Source organism: Hypomesus nipponensis, chromosome 1 (assembly GCF_054491055.1).
Source record: "Hypomesus nipponensis isolate SF chromosome 1, ASM5449105v1, whole genome shotgun sequence".
Classification (NCBI taxonomy): domain Eukaryota; kingdom Metazoa; phylum Chordata; class Actinopteri; order Osmeriformes; family Osmeridae; genus Hypomesus; species Hypomesus nipponensis.
Genome location: NC_140361.1, coordinates 16293968 through 16312279, shown reverse-complemented (window position 1 = coordinate 16312279; position 18312 = coordinate 16293968). Strand labels below are relative to the sequence as shown.

At 49.4% G+C, this 18312-nt stretch overlaps 1 protein-coding gene and 1 non-coding gene across 2 annotated transcripts; both read left to right on the top strand.

The window, feature by feature from the left end:
• The first annotated feature begins 641 nt into the window (after positions 1–641).
• LOC146302824 (small nucleolar RNA SNORA74) lies at positions 642–842 on the top strand. The gene has a single exon (XR_014758312.1). It is a non-coding gene; the product is annotated as a small nucleolar RNA SNORA74 (small nucleolar RNA).
• Positions 843–3405: 2563 nt separating this feature from the next.
• On the top strand, positions 3406–18002 carry fgfrl1b (fibroblast growth factor receptor like 1b). Its single transcript, XM_084699185.1, has 7 exons — positions 3406–3632; positions 3753–3844; positions 9854–10126; positions 15043–15138; positions 15399–15677; positions 15974–16327; positions 16430–18002. The coding sequence occupies exons 2-7, from the start codon at positions 3772–3774 to the stop codon at positions 16804–16806; spliced, it is 1452 nt and encodes a 483-aa protein (XP_084555311.1). The 5' UTR covers positions 3406–3632; positions 3753–3771; the 3' UTR covers positions 16807–18002.
• The last annotated feature ends 310 nt before the right edge of the window (positions 18003–18312 follow it).

Below are 18312 nucleotides of genomic sequence, written 5' to 3'. Positions count from 1 at the left end.
AGTCCGTGAGCATCTATCCCATCAGCCATGGCGGTAATCGGCTATATAAACGTGCGCACCGCGTTTACAACTTCTCAATCTGCTGTTAACCAGGAGTGAGAAGACACGACAATGTTGAATTATATTATAATCTTCAAATCGGCGAAACCCAAGTGAGTGACTAAGATAATGCGATACATTCTGTATTAACGTTTTACAAATGAAAGCTTGTGTATGCAAGACTAGCAATACAGCCTTAATTGCTTCTTGTTAACAAACAGTTGGTAGTGTGCTAATGGTGGTCACTTACAAAGGCAATACAATATCACAATGTAATAGGTCGTTTGTAGGTAGTAACAAACTGCTAGTGGGTCAATTTAAATGTTAAGATTCGTCTTCGGTGGTTATAATGTATTATGGCCGGTTTGCTGACCCAGACGAGCTGAGCCTGCCTGAATTAAGTTCCTCGTGCGACGTTTTGCACGTGGTCCAACTCAACCGTGTCTGGGTGTAGCTACCTATCACGCTTTAGCTTGTTGCTAACAGTAATGCTGAACTTGGTTCTCTTTGTCTAGGTCTTACCTTTGGACAGAGCCAGACATTGAAGATCATATAGGAACGTGACACATTTAAGGTAAAGTCTCAGACTGGCTAGTTAACCTCCCAGCGGTCAGTCAGCTGTCGTGGCCTTCCGTGCCACAATCAGTGTTACATTGCTGGTAGAGAATCGCCCCACCATCTGGCCTGGTCGGGTGGACACTGTTTTAGTGTCTGCTTGTGCTGGGCTGCGGCAGGGCTGTGCCCCTCTGAGAGTGGACTGTCCCTCTGTACACGGGGGCAGTCCTGGTTTGGGGTCCAACACCAAAACATGGGTCTTGTATGAGTATCCCTGATGTGTTGTAGTGAATGAGGATGCCAATGTTGAGTCAGTGGTTTTAATGGTCTCCATGTGGTTTCAAGGTGGACTTCAAATTATAATGGCTGTTAAGATGTCTACAATACCTGTTCTTAAAAGGGTGAGTTCAAGAAACCTTTGTACTTGTACTATTTCTGTCAATGAAATGACTTGCGTGTGCAGTGATGATACTATCAACACATCATTCAGATTTTATGATGATGACACATCGGAACCCTGAGCACAGTACCTTCCTAATCAAATGGGATGCATTTTCTTGTCTCGACTCATCCTGTCTGCTTCATCTTGCAGGAACTGTAGACCCACAGCATACGGTGTCTGGATGAGCTGATGCTCTGCTTCAGTACAACTCCAAGGTATGATTATAATAATCCTAAAATGGATTTCTTGTGGTGTATGTATATCTATTAAATCCTAAAGTGGTTGGTGGAGTTTCTTAGTATGACCTTTGAACCCAAGTGTGTACTCTCATGGCGGAGGCCTTCCTCCCTCGCTGTGAATTCAAAAACCTTGGCAGAGAGACTGCAGGACTTTGGCACAGGTTAAAGTAGGCTCAATCTACAATAATCTGACTAGAAGACCTGAGACAAACCTTTTAGACAGAAGTGCAACACTCCCTCTACCATGTCGCTAGATAATTGACTTTTCTCTTCCCCCAAAGGCAATGCCAACTGGATGTAGGACGGGACACTCGGGCTGTTCCTGTCAAGAGAAGACACGCACTTCAACGTTTGAAACTTGTGCATTTTGACCGTTCATGTCGGGTTGAAGCAAAAGTACCCAATAATCGTTGAGCTTATTTGGTATGGAGAGATCTCGTCAATTAAAGGCTACTGCAAATTGAGCTGAAATGTCAGCCAGGTTCAAATTGGCTTGGTGTGGTTATTCATTGTAACTTGTAAATTCTGCAATAAACAAGTTAACTGCAACCAGTTTCTTTTTCCTGTGGTGCAATACAAAATGTCACTGGCTGCAATTAAGGTTCTGACTTGTAGTAATGTGTGAAAGGGAGGATCAAATCTGTCATGTCAATATGAAATTGTTACTTTAACTGTTCCCCTGTAAGTTTGTGCATATTGAATAGCATTTTTGGACCGACAACTACTGCAAAAACAGCTGGGATATGCATTCAAGTATGTCCTGTTGGGTTACGTTAATTCTACATGAGGTGACCATCAGCAATGACCTCACATGGTCTGCTCACACGGACAGTGTGGTCAAAGCAGCCTGGAAATGCCTTGAGACACGAAGTTTGGCATGGACAGGCATCCTCACTAAATTTTACAGCTGCACTATAGAGCATTCTGACTGGTTGCATCAGTGTTATGGGAGCTGCAGACAGGGACCGGCAGGCCCTACATAGTGTGGTTTGGTCGGCTGAGTTCATTGGCAGGAAGGTCCCAGCCCTACAGGACACCTACCACACACGATGCCTCAGGAGAGCTGGCAGGATCCTAAGACTGTTGCTACCCATCCTTCAGTCTCTATCCCATTGCCTTCTGGCAGGCACTACTGTAGCATTCAGTTTCGCACTAGCAGACTGGACAATAGTTTCTATCCAAGGGTCTCAGGCTTCTAAATTGACACTGATATGGACATTGATACATTTCTCACTGGTCACTTAACATTGATACATTTCTTACTAGTCACTTTCAGTTCATATTAACTTACTCCACTTGTCTTACGTTAGTATAGGTCATTGTGTGTATTAAAGGTCTAGTATATTGTATTGTATATTGCATACAGTTTTTTTACTTCTATTTTAACTTTTCATAGGTGTGTCAGGTGGCTGAGTGGTTAGGGCAGGGCCGGCCCAAGATATAAGCGAACTAAGTGGCTGCTTAGGGCCTCTGTGGCTACCAGAGGGCCCCCAAGAACAAATGAAATTACAGTTTAATGTATTATGTAAAAATGTATATATCCTTTTTTTCTAATTGGCAACGAGAAGCGACGCCGAGGGGCCCCAAATCAATTTTGCTTAAGGCCCCATAAAGGCTTGGGCCGGCCCTGGGTTAGGGAATCGGGCTAGTAATCAGAAGGTTGCTGGTTTGATTCCCTGCCATGCAAAATGACGTGTCCTTGGGCAAGGCACTTCACCCTACTTGCCTTGGGGGAATGTCCCTGTACTTACAGTAAGTCGCTCTGGATAAGAGCGTCTGTTAAATGACTGAATATAAATGATGTTATCTATGTTCTTAGTACTTATATGCTATGTTATGCCAGGTTACTTGCATTGTCTTGTCCCAAGAATTCCCAGTCTGAAATTGTGTTGTTCTGTGCACCTGACAATAAAAAACCTGAAACTTGAAACATGAATGAACCACAACAGAGAATGTCTGATATGGGTATCCGTAGACGGACTCTGACCACAAGGGAGCGCTATTATGCTGCACCTGCATTTGATCGCCGTCTCAGGCTGGTCTTGGATTGGCCAGAGGTGGCCAGCTGTGGCACAGTGAGCGCTGTGCCGCTGTTCCTTGTGGAGAGCCGAGAGATGCAGAACAGCACGGGAAGGATGAGGAGAGGCAAGAAGGCGCAGCACTTTTTTTTCAGAAAGGACTGATCCCTTATCCTTTTCATCATTTTTGACCCAGCAATATTAAATGTCGCACATTCGAACGTCAAATGTGTGAAGGATTCATATTCGGTTCATTGTGCAGTAAAGTAGATTTCAACGCCAGTAAAACTTTGTTTGATATTAATTCACAACAACATTGCTTTGGCTGGAGAAAGAAATGTAAGTATCCAACTCATAGGCATGCATTGAATTCGGTCAGTTCGAAGATTTTAAATGTAATTTGGTTAATTTTAGAAACGATTTTACTGCTACTAGGACTGAATTCTCGTGTCTCGACAGACTTTCAATTTAGCGAAAGATGATCTGGATGGACGCGTATGTGTCTCTGTGCGCTGTTCTGCTCACTCTGCTCTCGTCGTGTGAGGCTAAAGGTAAGATTAACTCCTCAAAAGGGGCCCCGAGATAATTAGAGAAGTGGTATGCTGTCCATATGTGTAATTTGTCCAAACGAGTTTCCTCTGAGCATATGCAGTTTATTATAGCCCATGTTTGAATTCACGTATGCCAATAAAAATGAGCATGGATAGAAATCAGATGAATATTAATCGAGACTTTTGTATGGACATTTTGAGCATCTTTCCAAGAAACGTCTTACCAATAATGAAAATGAATTTTCACACCAAATTCTTTATTCCCTGCCCTGTCTGTTCTGTCAATGTTTCTGTTCTGTCAATGTTTCTGTTGGAGTGAACTCTGCTGAGGCACCGGCTACTCTCGCATGTTTAATCCTGAGGAATTTATCAAACAATTCAGTGAACTCCTTTTGGCTTCTGTCTTCACTCTGATGTGAAGTCAGATCGAGCAGGGAGAGACACAATCCATGTAGTGGCAGAGTGTTTAATAGGAAACTGTGCTGGGGGCTGCCCTGCTGACTGACATACCACACATGGGGCTGGAAGACTTGGGGCTGAGGCAAGGGCTGGAGGACTGGGGCTGAGGCTCGAGCTGAGGCTGGGGCTGGACGGTTGAGTTAGTAGTTAAGGTAGTTACCCTGTAGTTAGGGTATAGATGTTGGAGGACTGAGGCTGTATTGAGGGTAGGGGCTGGAGGTTCTGAGGCTTTAGCTGGGGTAGGGGCTGGATGTGAGGCTGTGGCTAGGGTATAGAATCTGGAGGGCTGGGATCTACAAGCTTGGCAAGAACAGAGGTGTGTAAGTTGCGTTTCAAGTAAAGTAGAAAGGTTGTGAAGCTAAATCAGAGGAAAGCAAGACTTCTTCAGATCAGGTGGAGTCATACAGGAGGGGGAAAGGCCTGTCTTTCTGTCTTGTCTCGAGGGAGCGGTGTGTGCGGTTTGTGTGTGTTTCTATTGATTTGTCGTTGATGTGTATAATGTAGATTCTCTAGAATGGTAATTATTCCAGAAAGTTCCCCGTGAGTAAGAATGTGCAAAAGAAAAGCTTCTAAATAGGATTATTAGTCAAATGTGCAGCCCTGTGGACTAGTGTTGGGACCTGCAGTATACCTGTGTGTATGTGTGTGTTTGTGTGGCACCCAGACCTCAGGTACCCAGGAAGGCCACAGCAGCCTTTATGGGGCGTAGAGGTCGCACTGACCCTTGCGGTCATCAGCCTATTGTTCTCTCTGTTTACTCGACCATTAAGTGTGCTCATACTTTGTGTGTGTGTGGGTTGTGTGTGTGTGTGTATGTGTGTGGGGGGGGGGGGTGGTTAGAAGGAGGAAATGTCTCCTGGACTCCTGCTTGGCATCATTAAGCAGCTAATGGTTGATAGTGGCAGACTTTGGTGGATAAGTGATGGATACAGTAAGTGGTAGACAACTGGTTAATACCTGACTGATAACAGCTTGATAGTGTATCTGGTGGTGCCGGCCCCAGCTACTTTGTGTGTGTCCCTCAAAGCCAGCTAGCTGTTCTGATGCAGAGTCGCTCAAGCTGTTTACCTGTGTGTGTTCCTCTGTGTGTTTGTAACCCACAGCTAGTTTAGCAAGTACTCTAAAATCCTAATCTGGAAAACAGACCTATTACGGGATGCGAACCTGACGTTTGCTCTGGCAACAGTCTTTGTAGCCCATCAACCAGTGTTATCATCATATTCTTAGTCAGCATGTAAAGAGGCTGTTGCCAAACCCCTCCGTCTCCCACTGCTCTCTCTCTCTCTCTCTCTCTCTCTCTCTCTCTCTCTCTCTCTCTCTCTCTCTCTCTCTCTCTCTCTCTCTCTCTCTCTCTCTCTCACCTCCATGCTCTTTAAACTCTGCTGGAAGGAGAAAACCTCCTCATTATTGTTGTTTTGAAGTGGTTCCCAGCCGCGTGGCGGTCTCTGTAACAGGGATGTGGGTTAGCGTGGCGCTGTGTGTGCGTGTGTGTAAGCAGAGGAGAGGCAGCTGGAGGTAAACAAGGCTAGCTAATGAGCCTGTTGTTTTGGTCTGGGCCTCAGCCCTGGGGTGCTGAAGAACCGGTGGTCTTTATGAACCACAAGAGAAAGAGAATATTCTAGCCCTGGTCTAGGACATACCAAACCAGGAGAGAGAACGTTGTAGCCCAGGTCGACAAAAGGCAAAGAGAACATAACTAACATTTCCAAACGTTCTACCATACTCCAGTTTATGGTGTACACATGTGTTTATATGTGTGCATGCGTGTTTTTGTATTGGGCCCTATTCTTACCTGGGAGCGCTGTGTTTGCACAGGTGTGAGAGGGGCAGTACAAGACTGAAAGAGAGGTTGGGAGATCCTGTCATCCCTCCATCCCTCCCTCCATTGTTCTCTCCATTCCTGTGGACTTAGCGTGCCGGGGCTGTGTGCTCACACAAGACCAGGCTGTATATCTGTGTGTGTGCGTGCCTGTGTGTGTGGGGGCGCATGTGTGTGTACGTGTGTGTGTGTGTGTGTGTGTGTGGAGCTGCTCCCCATGTCAGGTCTTTGTGCTACAGATGGGATTATAGGTTCTTTAACTACAGGGATTACAAGATCCTTTCTCCTCCCCTCCCTCCCCCTCTCCCTGGTCTTTAGCCTGTCACACTGAGTCAGAGGTCTGAACACAGCCTGCGTGAGAGAGGGAGGGGACAGGACGGGGTGGAGAAGATGAGTGGGGTGGGGGGGGACATGAAGAAGGGGAGGATGGGATGGGGGGAAAGAGAGGAGTGAAGGAGAGTGCAGTCCTGAGGCATGGAATAAGGAGGAGGTGAAGGAGAGGAGGGTTGGAGCTAGTGGCGAGTAAGGAGAAGGTGGAGGAGAGGGAGGAGGAGGTGAAGGAGAGGAGGCTCGGAGCTAGTGGCGAGTAAGGAGAAGGTGGAGGAGAGGGAGGAGGAGGTGAAGGAGAGGAGGCTCGGAGCTAGTGGCGAGTAAGGAGGAGGTGGAGGAGAGGGAGGAGGAGGTGGAGGAGAGGTACAGGGGAGAGAGGAGGAGGTGGAGGAGAGGAGTGGTGTAGAGGGAGGAGGAACAGAGGGACATATGAGGGTGGAGGTGGCTAGTTGAGTCCTGTGGTTTTCTCCGAACAGCAGCATTCCTGATCTACCCTGGTGGCACAGCGGGAGAAGGGAAGGAAGATGGAAGGATGGGAGGATGGGAGGGCCTCCTGATCTTTATCTCCCCTCTGCTCTGCTTTGCTCTCCCAGAGGAGGGCCAGGTATTGTCTATCTATGGAAGATTCATAGAGGGGTGAGTTCTGCTGCAGAGTGCATAGGAGAGAGGTCAAGACATGGTTCACCTACTACTGAGTGGAGAAGCCGCCACACACACACATATCCACACACCTAAACACACACACACATATTTACTGGGGCGAATCAGAGGTAAACAGGGGCTGTAAGCCTAGCTATGTTTGCCAGGGCCCCCTATCTTCCTTATGTCACACACACACTCAAAACACACACACACACACACAGGTTCTAATCTTGGCCGTGATAAGGAGCTGAATTCCTGTGCCTGGTGTGTTTGGTCTGATGCTCCTATCTCTCTAGACAAACATGCTGCTACAATAGAACTGTTCTGCCCCAGCCCCCTCCCTGTCAGGACGAGGATAGGACCAGCTCAGGTTCAGTAGATCTCCTCCTCTCAGGACCAGGATAAGACCAGCACAGGACCAGTAGATCTCCTCCTCTCAGGACCAGGATAGGAACAGCTCAGGACCAGTAGATCTCCTCCTCTCAGGACCAGGATAGGAACAGCTCAGGACCAGTAGATCTCCTCCTCTCAGGACCAGGATAGGAACAGCTCAGGACCAGTAGATCTCCTCCTCTCAGGACCAGGATAAGACCAGCACAGGACCAGTAGATCTCCTCCTCTCAGGACCAGGATAGGAACAGCTCAGGACCAGTAGATCTCCTCCTCTCAGGACCAGGATAAGACCAGCACAGGACCAGTAGATCTCCTCCTCTCAGGACCAGGATAGGAACAGCTCAGGACCAGTAGATCTCCTCCTCTCAGGACCAGGATAGGACCAGCTCAGGGCCGGTAAATCTCTGTTCCCCTCTTCTCTTCCCCCTCACACAGACTCTTGGTTCATTGATAAAAATCTTTCGTTCTTACTTTGTCTCTCGTTATCAACATCCCTCTATACCATATACAACTGAAAAAAGAGACAACTGCACATTTTCTTTCCTTTTTTGTGTTCTGTCTGTCTTTTTATTTTTCCTACACACATGCAATATGTATGTGCCACTTCTTGTGCTGTTATAAGTTGGAGCTGTGTTGTGGTGTGCTGTTTGAAGCTCTTTGTTCCTCTGCCGGAGTCTAGACCACCATCTCAAACTCCCACACACTCCCACTCCCACACACTCACTCAAATGCAGATGTCTGTAGCGTTGAGATTGAAATTAATATCAGACTTGCCTGTCTTTCTTTTCTTCAATTGTCTTTTAGTTGGTTACTTTTATCTAGCTTGAATAAAGTACACACAAACACACATTCACTCAAACACACACACACACACATGCACACACAAACACACACAATCACACAGATGATGTATAAAGGGTATAGCAGCTCACTTCTGTCAACTCTACACACTCCTGCCTGTTACTTTAGAGCATTTGTCTGTAACGTGTCTCAGAACTGTGTGTGTGTGTGCGTCCTTGTGTGTGTATGTGCATGCTTGGGTGTGTTTGCGTGTGTGCATGTGTCAGGTCAGATTGGGGGGTTCTCTGGCTGGCGCCTCATCTGCCAACAGATCCAGTCAGGCCTACTGACTGGTGGTGGACCCAACCCTCCTCAGCCCCCCTCCCTTCACCCCCCCCTTTCCCTCCCTGTCGGCACCCTCATACCCGTGACCCTTGTCCCCCCCTCACTCCCCTCTCCAAGCCACTTTAAATCTTCTGCCGTGACAACCAGACACCTCTGTGACAGAAGGAACCACTCTCCTCTCCTATTCCGGAGGGACCAGGTCTCCTCTGTCTACCTGGAATTCTATTCATGGAGCAGTGAAATGTCTGGTCCTCACTTGGAGCACAGAACCATCTCAGTCTAACTCTGAGGAATGTTCTGTAACTGTACGCCTGCACCGAAAACAAGCTCCACTTCTCTGCTCCACTTTACTCTCTCTTTCTCTATCTCTCTCCCTCCTCTGGCACTTTCCTGGAAGTCTACCAGATGCTCCAGGTGAAAACAGTTCTTTGACTTACACACTTACACACACGGACCTGTAGCCAGGCAGAGAAACAGACATTTTAGGTTCAGTTTAGTGTTTCTGTTTCCATAAAGTTGGCCGTTCTCCCACCTGTTGCTGTTAACGCCACAGGATGTGACAGTACCAGGCATGAATGAGGGGTGCTGTCCAACACACACACACACACACTCCCAGACACACACACTTGCACTGTATCCACTCACACGGGCATGCACACGCACAAACTCATACTTACACACACACCATACTCACAGACATGAGCACACACAGTCACACACACTCGTGCACACACACACACACCAGCAGTGCGCAGGGCCAGAGGAAGTGGAAAGCAGCTCTCGTGGGAGCTCGACTGCTGAGCGGACAGGATGAAAAGAACTCTGTGCACGCAATGAGCAGGCAGAAAAAAAACCTGACAGGAATAACAAGACATTCCCCTCGAATAACTGAGCACAACCCCCTTGGTCTCCATCTCAATCTGCCTCCCTCTCTCCCTCACTCTGTTCCCTCCTCTCCATCTCTCTCCCCCCACCCCCCTTCCCCGTCCTCTATCACTATGTCATTCCATGCTCTTCTCCAATTGGTGGAACCTCTCTTGTGAGACCCTCCCCCCCACCCCAAGTTCTGTGTCACTCCTTGTTGCATGACTCCCCTAAAAAGCACTTTCATCGCACTGATGTTGATGAATTGAAGATTCATATTTAATATGTTTCCCTCATCTGTCTGTCTGTCTGTCTGTCTGTCTGTCTGTGTCTTTCTCTGTGTGTGTATTTCTCTGTGCGTGTGTGTGTGGATCCAGGCCCGCCCTGGGTGAGCCGGCCGGTGGAGGAGCGTCAGACGGCCTGGGTAGGCCGCAGCGTCCGGCTGGCGTGTCCCGTGGAGGGAGACCCCCCACCCCTGGTGCTGTGGGTGAAGGATGGCCGCAACGTGAACCCTGGCTGGAGCCGCTACCGTGTGCTGGAGCGGGGGCTGAGGATCCGGGAGGTGGAGGAGGGCGACGCCGGCAGCTTCGTCTGCAGGGTCACCAACGGGTTCGGCAGCGTGGCTGTGAACTACACGCTCGTCGTCCTAGGTGGGGACCTGCTGCACACACACGGTTAGACACACGTGCGCGCGCAAAGGCGAACACACTCTTTGTAGGTGAGGATCTGTACACACACGCGTAAGGGGATCTGAACAACACGGGCACACACACAAAGACGAACAGAAGTTCGTAAACGCACCCTCTCCACAAATAACAGACGCGCACAAACATACACGCCTCATGCACACGCATGAGTCACACAAACGCGGCAACATCATAGGAATATGGTATCATTCAGCCAGCCCAAAGGGAGTGAAGTTCAGCCGTTGTGGGAGTGTAACATTAGAGCCGTAGCGACGACCGTTGCTGACTTGTTGGTGCTGAGAGGACACTGCAGAGGTTACACACACACCCGGAGAACAAAGGGCTGCTTCTTTACCTGCTGACACACACACACACACCACGCATGTTTATCAGGGCTGTAACGCTATACACTGCTACTTAGTTTACACGCACAGCAGGGCAGATGCCCACACATGTACACACACCAAAACACACACACACTTACAAAATGTCTTCATTTGTGTGAAGGAGGGGAGCAAATGTTTTGTTTGGTGATGGAGGGCCGCTGTGGAGTTTGAGGGGGGGTTGGGAGGGGGGGGGTTGTTATGTTGAGGTGCGGTAACAGTGGGTGGGGGGGTTATGGGGTTGTTGTTCCTGGTCGGTGGGGGCAGCAGGGAACCCGGGGGGAGTCCGTGAGTGGGGGCTACTTTATAGGTGACTGAAGAGACTAAACTGTGAAAGGAGTGTGTGTGTGTGCGCGCGTGTGTGTGTGTCAGGGGTAGTGAGGATTGAGAGCAGCCGGCTGTCTTCCTGTTAGGTCCCAGAGAGGATTGTGGGACAGTTGAGTTACAACGCCTGCCTTGGTCTGGTCTCTGTAGAACTGACCTGCTGACCGCTCACTGGGTCATTAACTCTCCATGTATGCGTGTGCATGTGTGCTACATGAATGTTATTGCACATGCCACTATGTGCTGTAATGTGTGGGTTTGTTTGTGTGTGTGTGCATGCATCAGGGTCGGACTGGCCGTCGGGAGAGTCGAGAAAATTCCCAAACGGCCGGTCAAACGGCATAAGACAAACAAAATAAAATATAATAATAATACACAGCCCTGGGCCGGTCTGCGTCTCAAAGTCCTGGGCCGCTTTTCAGGTCCAGTCCAGACCTGGCGTGCGTGCTCGTGTGTATGTGTGTGTGTGTTTGTGTCAAATAAATGATACTGCGTGTGTCAGTATGTGCTGTTATGTGTGGGTTTGTTTGTATGTGTGTGTGTGTGTGTGTGTGTGTCTGTATATGTCTGTGTGTGTCTCTGTGTGTGTGTGTGTGTGTGTGTGTGTGAGGCCAGGGGAACTCCAGCCAGGCTGTGGTGTTCTCCAGCATCCAGGGAGGTAGTGTACCAGGAGACATGTGATCTCTCCTGCTGTCACCGTGACAGACCTGACCTGGCACAGCCTGCCTCACAACATGCATGGGCACAGAGGAGGAGGGAGGAGAAGGTGAGCGGGGGAGGGGAGAGGTGGTTGGGAAGAGGAGGGGAGAGGAGGAGGGGAGAGGTGAACCTCAAGTTTCTGGTTGAATGTGTGTATGTGTGTGACTGCGTGTCGTGGTGTAACAGGAGCTGCTGTGATGTAGCTAGCAGCATGTCTGTCCCTGCTCTCTGTCTTCTACCCCAGACCCCTCCACGTTCAGGTGCTCTCACCTGACAGGCAGGCCTGACGACATCACACAAATATGAACCCTGCTTACACAAACACACAGAGACACACACACACACATCTCCCTGTTGATAGGAGATCCTTTGTGTACTCAAGCTCCCGTCAGCCGTGCCACGCAGCTAGACAGACATCATGACATCATGTCAAACTGCGTGTAATCGCTTCTGATGGTGAGTGAGGAGGTGAGGTCGTGGGGATCTCCAAGTCTGTTCCTGGAGAGCTACAGTGCCGTCCTGTAGACGTTTCCCACCCTAAACCTAACCCTAATCGGATTCATCTTTAAAAAAAAGTAGGTCATGGAACCAAGTGCTCGGTTACGGATGGAGCTAGACTGTCCTGCTTGTGTACTGCTGCTGTCTGCTGCTGTGAGGAGACCTGAGTCAATGTTGACATGTTGACTGAGTCCCACCTCACACACCCTGCGCCAGTAGTATTATCAGCTACTGTACCTCCGCACTGACCTGTCTACTGGCCTGGCTGTGTCTGCCAGTAGGTGTCGGTCGGTTTGTTTGTCTGTTGGTCTATTTGTCTGTATGTCTGTCTTGAAACATGGTCAAGTTGTTCCACGCATGTGTGTTTGGTAATGAATTTAAAAGACAGGTGAATCCAATATTACATTTTATCCAGTGCGTGTCTCTGTATGTCTGTCTGTCTCTGTCATCTGAAGTGTCTGTCGGTCTCTGTGCCTGTTTGTCTGTCTGTCCCACCCACAGTCCTGGTGTCAGTTGTCCCTCTGGTCCCTGTGGTGGAGGAGACTGTGGCTTTTGGTCAGACAGCAGTCTGCTCTGGTCTGTCCTCACAGAGGGCCTTCTGGTGCAGGAGGTTTTATGACGGGCCTGGTAGTGCAGCTCCACCTCTGGGACCCTTTGTTCTTTGTTTGCAGGCTGAGGTACATGTGTTGCAGTTTAGCCCACGTCTCCCTCACCTAAATGGATAATTGTATCAAAATTACCCTGGCAGGCCAGCTCCAGACCGCTGAGAGTGTCTAGGGGGGGTCTGTGTGTGTGTGTGTGTGTGTGTAGTTGTGAGACAGGTTTTGGCGAGCGTGTGTGTGTACGCGTAAGTGTGTCGTCAGGCTAGAGGGGAGTGCTGTGACCACAGTGGGGTGTTTCAGAAGTGCAGGCGTGTTCCGGGTTGTTCCATTCCAGGGGAGAAGGGGGTTATTTTCCAGCAAGTCACAACCTCAGTGTTAATGAATGACTGCAGGACCCACACACACACACACACACACCACTCCCTCTTCATTAGTTTCCTGCTCAGATGACTGCAGTAGTGACATGGAGACCCAAACCAAGACCAGACCCCTGTCTGTCTGTCTGTCTGGCTGGCTGTAGTCTGGCTGTCTGGCTGTCGGAAAGAGTTAAAGGGAGCACCTTAAGTTCCTGGTTAGTGAAGAGGAACTGTTCACAGCCTACCAGCTACCAGGGAGGGGTTAACGTGAGGTCACTTCCTGCGGCGTGGCGGTGGTTAGTAAAAAGAACAGCGGAGAGACTAATTAGGTGTCTTTAATTAGCTCCCTCCCTGCCTGACTACCGTGGTTTCACAAAGCCCTTTCAAGCAGACACAGACACACACACACACATTTCCTTGCTACTGTAATGGATTTAAGTATGAAACCAATGCCAGTCAGTGTTGATTCTGTGTTAAGGTGAAAGTTCATTGAATGCAGTAGTACTGTACACCTTCCCTCCACAAGTTAGCTTTTTTTGAACAAAGTCAAAAATACCTCTCTCTCTCTCTCTTCCTTTTTTGATGTTTGTTTACTTCAGTCATTGCTGTGGGGGTCACTGAAACCTGGTCTTTTCCCCAAAAAGGCCTTCATACACCCACACACCCACTCTCTCTCTCTCTCTCTCTCTCTCTCTCTCTCTCTCTCTCTCTCTCTCTCTCTCTCTCTCTCTCTCTCTCACACACACACACACACACTCTCTCTCATGACCATGTATGTGTGTGTTCCAGGTATGAATGGAGAATGAGGCTGTTTGATCACAGCTCCTTTTAAGTTCCTCCTCAGAAGGAAAAACTAACATGTGGCCTTATAAACACAGGCTAGCCCGGTCTCCCCAGGACCAGACCCGCCGTCTCCACTCCTGTGCACCCTCTGTGTGTGTGTGTGTGTGTGTGTGTGTGTGTGTGAAGATGAGGAAAAGTCTCAAATCCACAATATTAAAACCCTGCTAGCATCACTTTTTCTCTCCTTTCTTTCACACACACACACAAACACACGCACACACACACGCACACACACACACACACACACACAGAGAGACAGCTCTGGCTGAGTGTGTTTTCCTTCCTTCATCACATCCTGTGCTGGCAGTGACAGCTGCGTAGAGTTTGTGTTTGGACTGGCCAACGTTTCTCATCTGTTCATTAGACCGTCCACGGTTCAACTCTCTCTGGCCTCCGACCTGCTCTCAGTCCTGTCCAACACCCCAAGCATCCCTGCCATGGAGAGACACTGTGTGTGTGCCCAGTCTAGCAGGGCTAGAACAGGTACTCTATACATTCCTGTGGGTGGTTCCAGAGGGGCGTGTCTAGCAACCCCCCCCCCCCCCCTCACCCCCATTGGCCAGTGTGGTAGAGCTGAGGGTTGTTAATTGGCTTCCTGCTCAGGGTTAAGTCAACAGGCCTTCCTGGTGGAGGCAGCAGGGGATTCTGGGATAGGCAACAATGCAGCTCTGTTAGCATAGCCTGCCTCACCCCTGTCTCACCCCTGCCTCCAGTCCCTCGCCCCTGCCTCCCTGCCTGCAGTCCCTCACTCCTGCCTTACTGCCTCAAGTCCCTCACTCCTGCCTTACTGCCTCCAGCCCTTCACTACTACCTCACCAGTGTGTTGATCACCTTCACCCCCCCCCCCCCCCCGCCTCAGTCAACCTTACTCTTCTGCTGCCCTCCTGCCTGCCCCATCCTAATTCTGTCTCCACTTCCCTGCCCTTGCCTCTTACGGCTGCTAGGAGAACTGGCCTCCCTCTCTATAACTGACAGACACAGAGAAGATTACACACACTCTGATTTTTCAACACTCGGCCATGCTTTGTCTGTTAGCCCTGCTGGAGGCCACAGCTACATCAGCATGTCTAGACTCCCTCAGCATAGATCCCTCAACATCACCAGTCATCCTTCCAAAGCTGGATGAGCAACACACACACACGTTTTTACTATTCCTCTGTGTGTGTGTGTTTCAGATGATACCGTAGTGGTGAGCCAGACCAGTGTTCCTTCTGTGGCAGCAGAACCCAGTGCTGAACTGATCCAGCCAGACCCTACTGGAGAACCTTGGGGTGAGACAACAGACACACTCACACCCACACACACAAATTCTCACACACTAACATACGCACTCGCACACATACACACAAATTCTCACACACTCACGCACACGCACCCTTCTGGTGTACCCTGGGCCAGGAGAAGAATCTGGGGCTGCTCTCGGGGGATTTGTCATCCAGATTTCAATATTCTCATGCCATACACCTGACCTCAGTGACCTAATCCTTGTGACATCATCATTGTGTGCCCACCTACCTCATCCCTCTCCTAGTCAAGCCCAGATTCAGCCAGCCAACTAAAATGCGTCGCCGTGTCCTCTACAAGCCGGTGGGTAGCTCGGTGCGTCTGAAGTGCCAGGCCACAGGGAGCCCCCCTCCCTCCATCGCCTGGTGGAAGGACCAAACACCCCTCCCCCCCCCTCGCAGGGATGCCCGCCCCCAGTGGACCCTCACCCTGAAGAACCTGCAGCCAGGGGACGGCGGCAGGTACACCTGCCAGGTGACCAACCCTGCCGGCCACATCAACGCCACATACAAGCTGGATGTCATAGGTATGGGAATGGGGGTCAGGGTAAGGGGGCACGTGTGGAGAGTTATATACACACCAGCTAATGAAAGGATGGTTAGATGTGTAATGATGGTGACGTGGTCGTTATTTCGGGTTAAGTGTCAATATAGCTCAGATCTTCTCTCTTTTGGTCTCTTATCTTTCTTTTTTCTCTTCCTTGGTCTCTCTCTCGGTCTCTGTCTCTCTTGGACTCTGCCTCTTTTATCTCTCTCTCTGTCTCTCTTTGGTCTTTCTCTCATTTAAAAAAATCTTCATTCCTTCTTTCTCTCTTTCCGTCAGAGCGTTCCCACTGCAAGCCGGTGTTAACGGGGACCCACCCGGTCAACACGACCGTGGAGTTTGGCGGCACCGCCTCCTTCCAGTGCCGGGTCCACAGCGATGTCAAGCCCGTGGTCCAGTGGCTGAAGAGGGTGGACATGGGGGCGGAGGAGCGCTACAACTCCACCCTGGAGGTCGGAGGTCAGCACTTTGTGGTTCTGCCCACGGGTGAGGTGTGGTCTCGGCCTGACGGCTCCTACCTCAACAAGTTGGCCATCGTCAAGGCTACGGAAGAGGACGCGGGGATGTATATTTGTCTGGGCGCCAACACCATGGGTTACAGCTTTCGTAGCGCCTACCTCACCGTGCTGCCGGGTAGGAGGAAGTGTGTGTGTGTGTGTTTGTCTGCATCCATGTATGTGTTCTCTACCCTCACGTGACCTCTCTTTTCTTTCTTTTCTGTGTGTGTGTGTTCAGATCCCCAGGTGGAGAACACAGTCACCCCGCCCCACCTGAGCTCCGGCCTGCCCTGGCCTCTCATCGTCGGCATCCCGGCTGCTGCCCTCCTCATGATGGGCACCATCGTCCTCTGGCTGTGCCACAGCCGCCGGCGCCACGCAGCACTGCCCCCCCGTGCCCTTGCGCACCGAGACCACCACCTCCCCCCCTCAGACAAGGATCCCCCCGCCCCCGATAGCCCCCCTCACAGACTCCTGGGCCTGAGCCCAGCCTCCCTAAGCGCCGCCCCCAAGGTCTGCTCTAAGGTGTACACGGACATGCACACACACACGCACACACACTCCCACGCACACATGGAAGGCAAGGTTCACCAGCACTTCCACTACCAGTGCTAATCGTAGGCCAGTGAGCGCCTACAGACACACACACACACGCACACACTTACATACACACACACTCCACCCTCGTGGTCTTGACCCTAAGCCACTGCTGCTACTCACACCCATCAATGGACTACAAGCAAAGGACGATGAGCCACACAGATGGAACCCCAAAGATATGAACTACATCATCCATAGTGCATTTGCTGAATAGCAGCACACTTCCTGCTGTACACTTCCTGCTTCCAGTCAGATTCCGGGATTGAATTCCAATTTACCTTCCAATTAACGTAAATTCCACACCCTAATATGGACTGGAGCTGACCCAGTACTGGAATGTGCCACCACGTTAACCTCCACGAAACAAAATTGTACATAAGTGAGTTAGCCTCTGTGTGTTCAAAATGTCAACTGTGACCAATAAACCAAAGTGTACTCGCCAGAATGTTTAAGTGTTAAGTGTAGCTAGCTTTTGACTGTTAGCTGCTACACTAGCTGTGGTGTTGTCTGTAAGAGGATGTTAGGGTGTGAGACTCCAAGAGTAGAGCACAACTCATCAGGGAAAATGGATGGATAGACAAATGGATAATAATGTTAAAAAGGGCTTTTTCTATTTTTGTATTCAGCTATTGTATAATATTAACAATGATATGTATCCAACTGTGCCTGAGAACTATAGTATTACCATGTTACTCACTGTGTGTGGTGTGTCAGAACTACAGAAGTCTCTCTCGGCACTGGGTGACTGTATTATTCTAATTTCTTGTCAGGTATATTTTTATATAAATCTAGAAAGGACGTCATTTTTATAGCTCACCAAAAAAGATATTTTAGTGATTAATTTTATTTCGTGTGTTTTCTTATGTAGTATATCTGTAGATGTGTCTGGAAACATGCAGCGGAGCAATAAGGAACAGAAACATGAATTGTATTGGTAACATCTGGCCTGGTTGTGTATGCAGATCACCCTTCTGGCCAGTTCTGAAACTCAGTATTTTTTTCTTTTCTTGGAAAGCATAGCAAACATTTCAATGAATCTTTTAGCCAGTTCTCCAGGAACAGGAGTGTTTTAGACGTGGTCTAAACCAGCTATGGAACCCCAGTTTTCAGCCACACCAACAGTCCCCCCTAATCCTTCACCTCTGTGAAAGCTTTCATGCTGTAGACCCCCTCTGGTGCTCCTGGCTGTACAGTCATATTTTTGCAATAAAACATCCATTATTGTTCACTGCCTCAATGTGTTTGCCAGAAATGTATTTCAATGAAGGAAAAAGTGGGAAAATGTTGTTTCTGCAGTGAACTAGAGTCAGAGAGGGCAGTGTGGTCTGGCTTGGTGTGTGTGTGTGTGTGCTCGGGCCTTTCCCTGGGTAGGCCTCAGAGCTCTGTTAGTCTAAGGGCATGAGGAATGCTCTGGGAAAATCAAGCTGTTCTCTCAGCACCAGGCAGATAAATATTCCCAATAGGATTTGATGGTTATTAATCAGGGGCAGAGTTCCACCGGCCCTGGTCCCAGAGAACACC

What these genes read in the sequence shown, in the direction of transcription:
- fgfrl1b (XM_084699185.1), top strand. Translation starts at nt 3,772, where the DNA reads ATGATCTGGATGGACGCGTATGTGTCTCTGTGCGCTGTTCTGCTCACT. An exon ending in CTCGTCGTGTGAGGCTAAAG is followed by an intron (nt 3,845 to 9,853) that starts GTAAGATTAACT and finishes GTGTGGATCCAG; the next exon opens with GCCCGCCCTGGGTGAGCCGG. An exon ending in CTACCTCACCGTGCTGCCGG is followed by an intron (nt 16,328 to 16,429) that starts GTAGGAGGAAGT and finishes GTGTGTGTTCAG; the next exon opens with ATCCCCAGGTGGAGAACACA.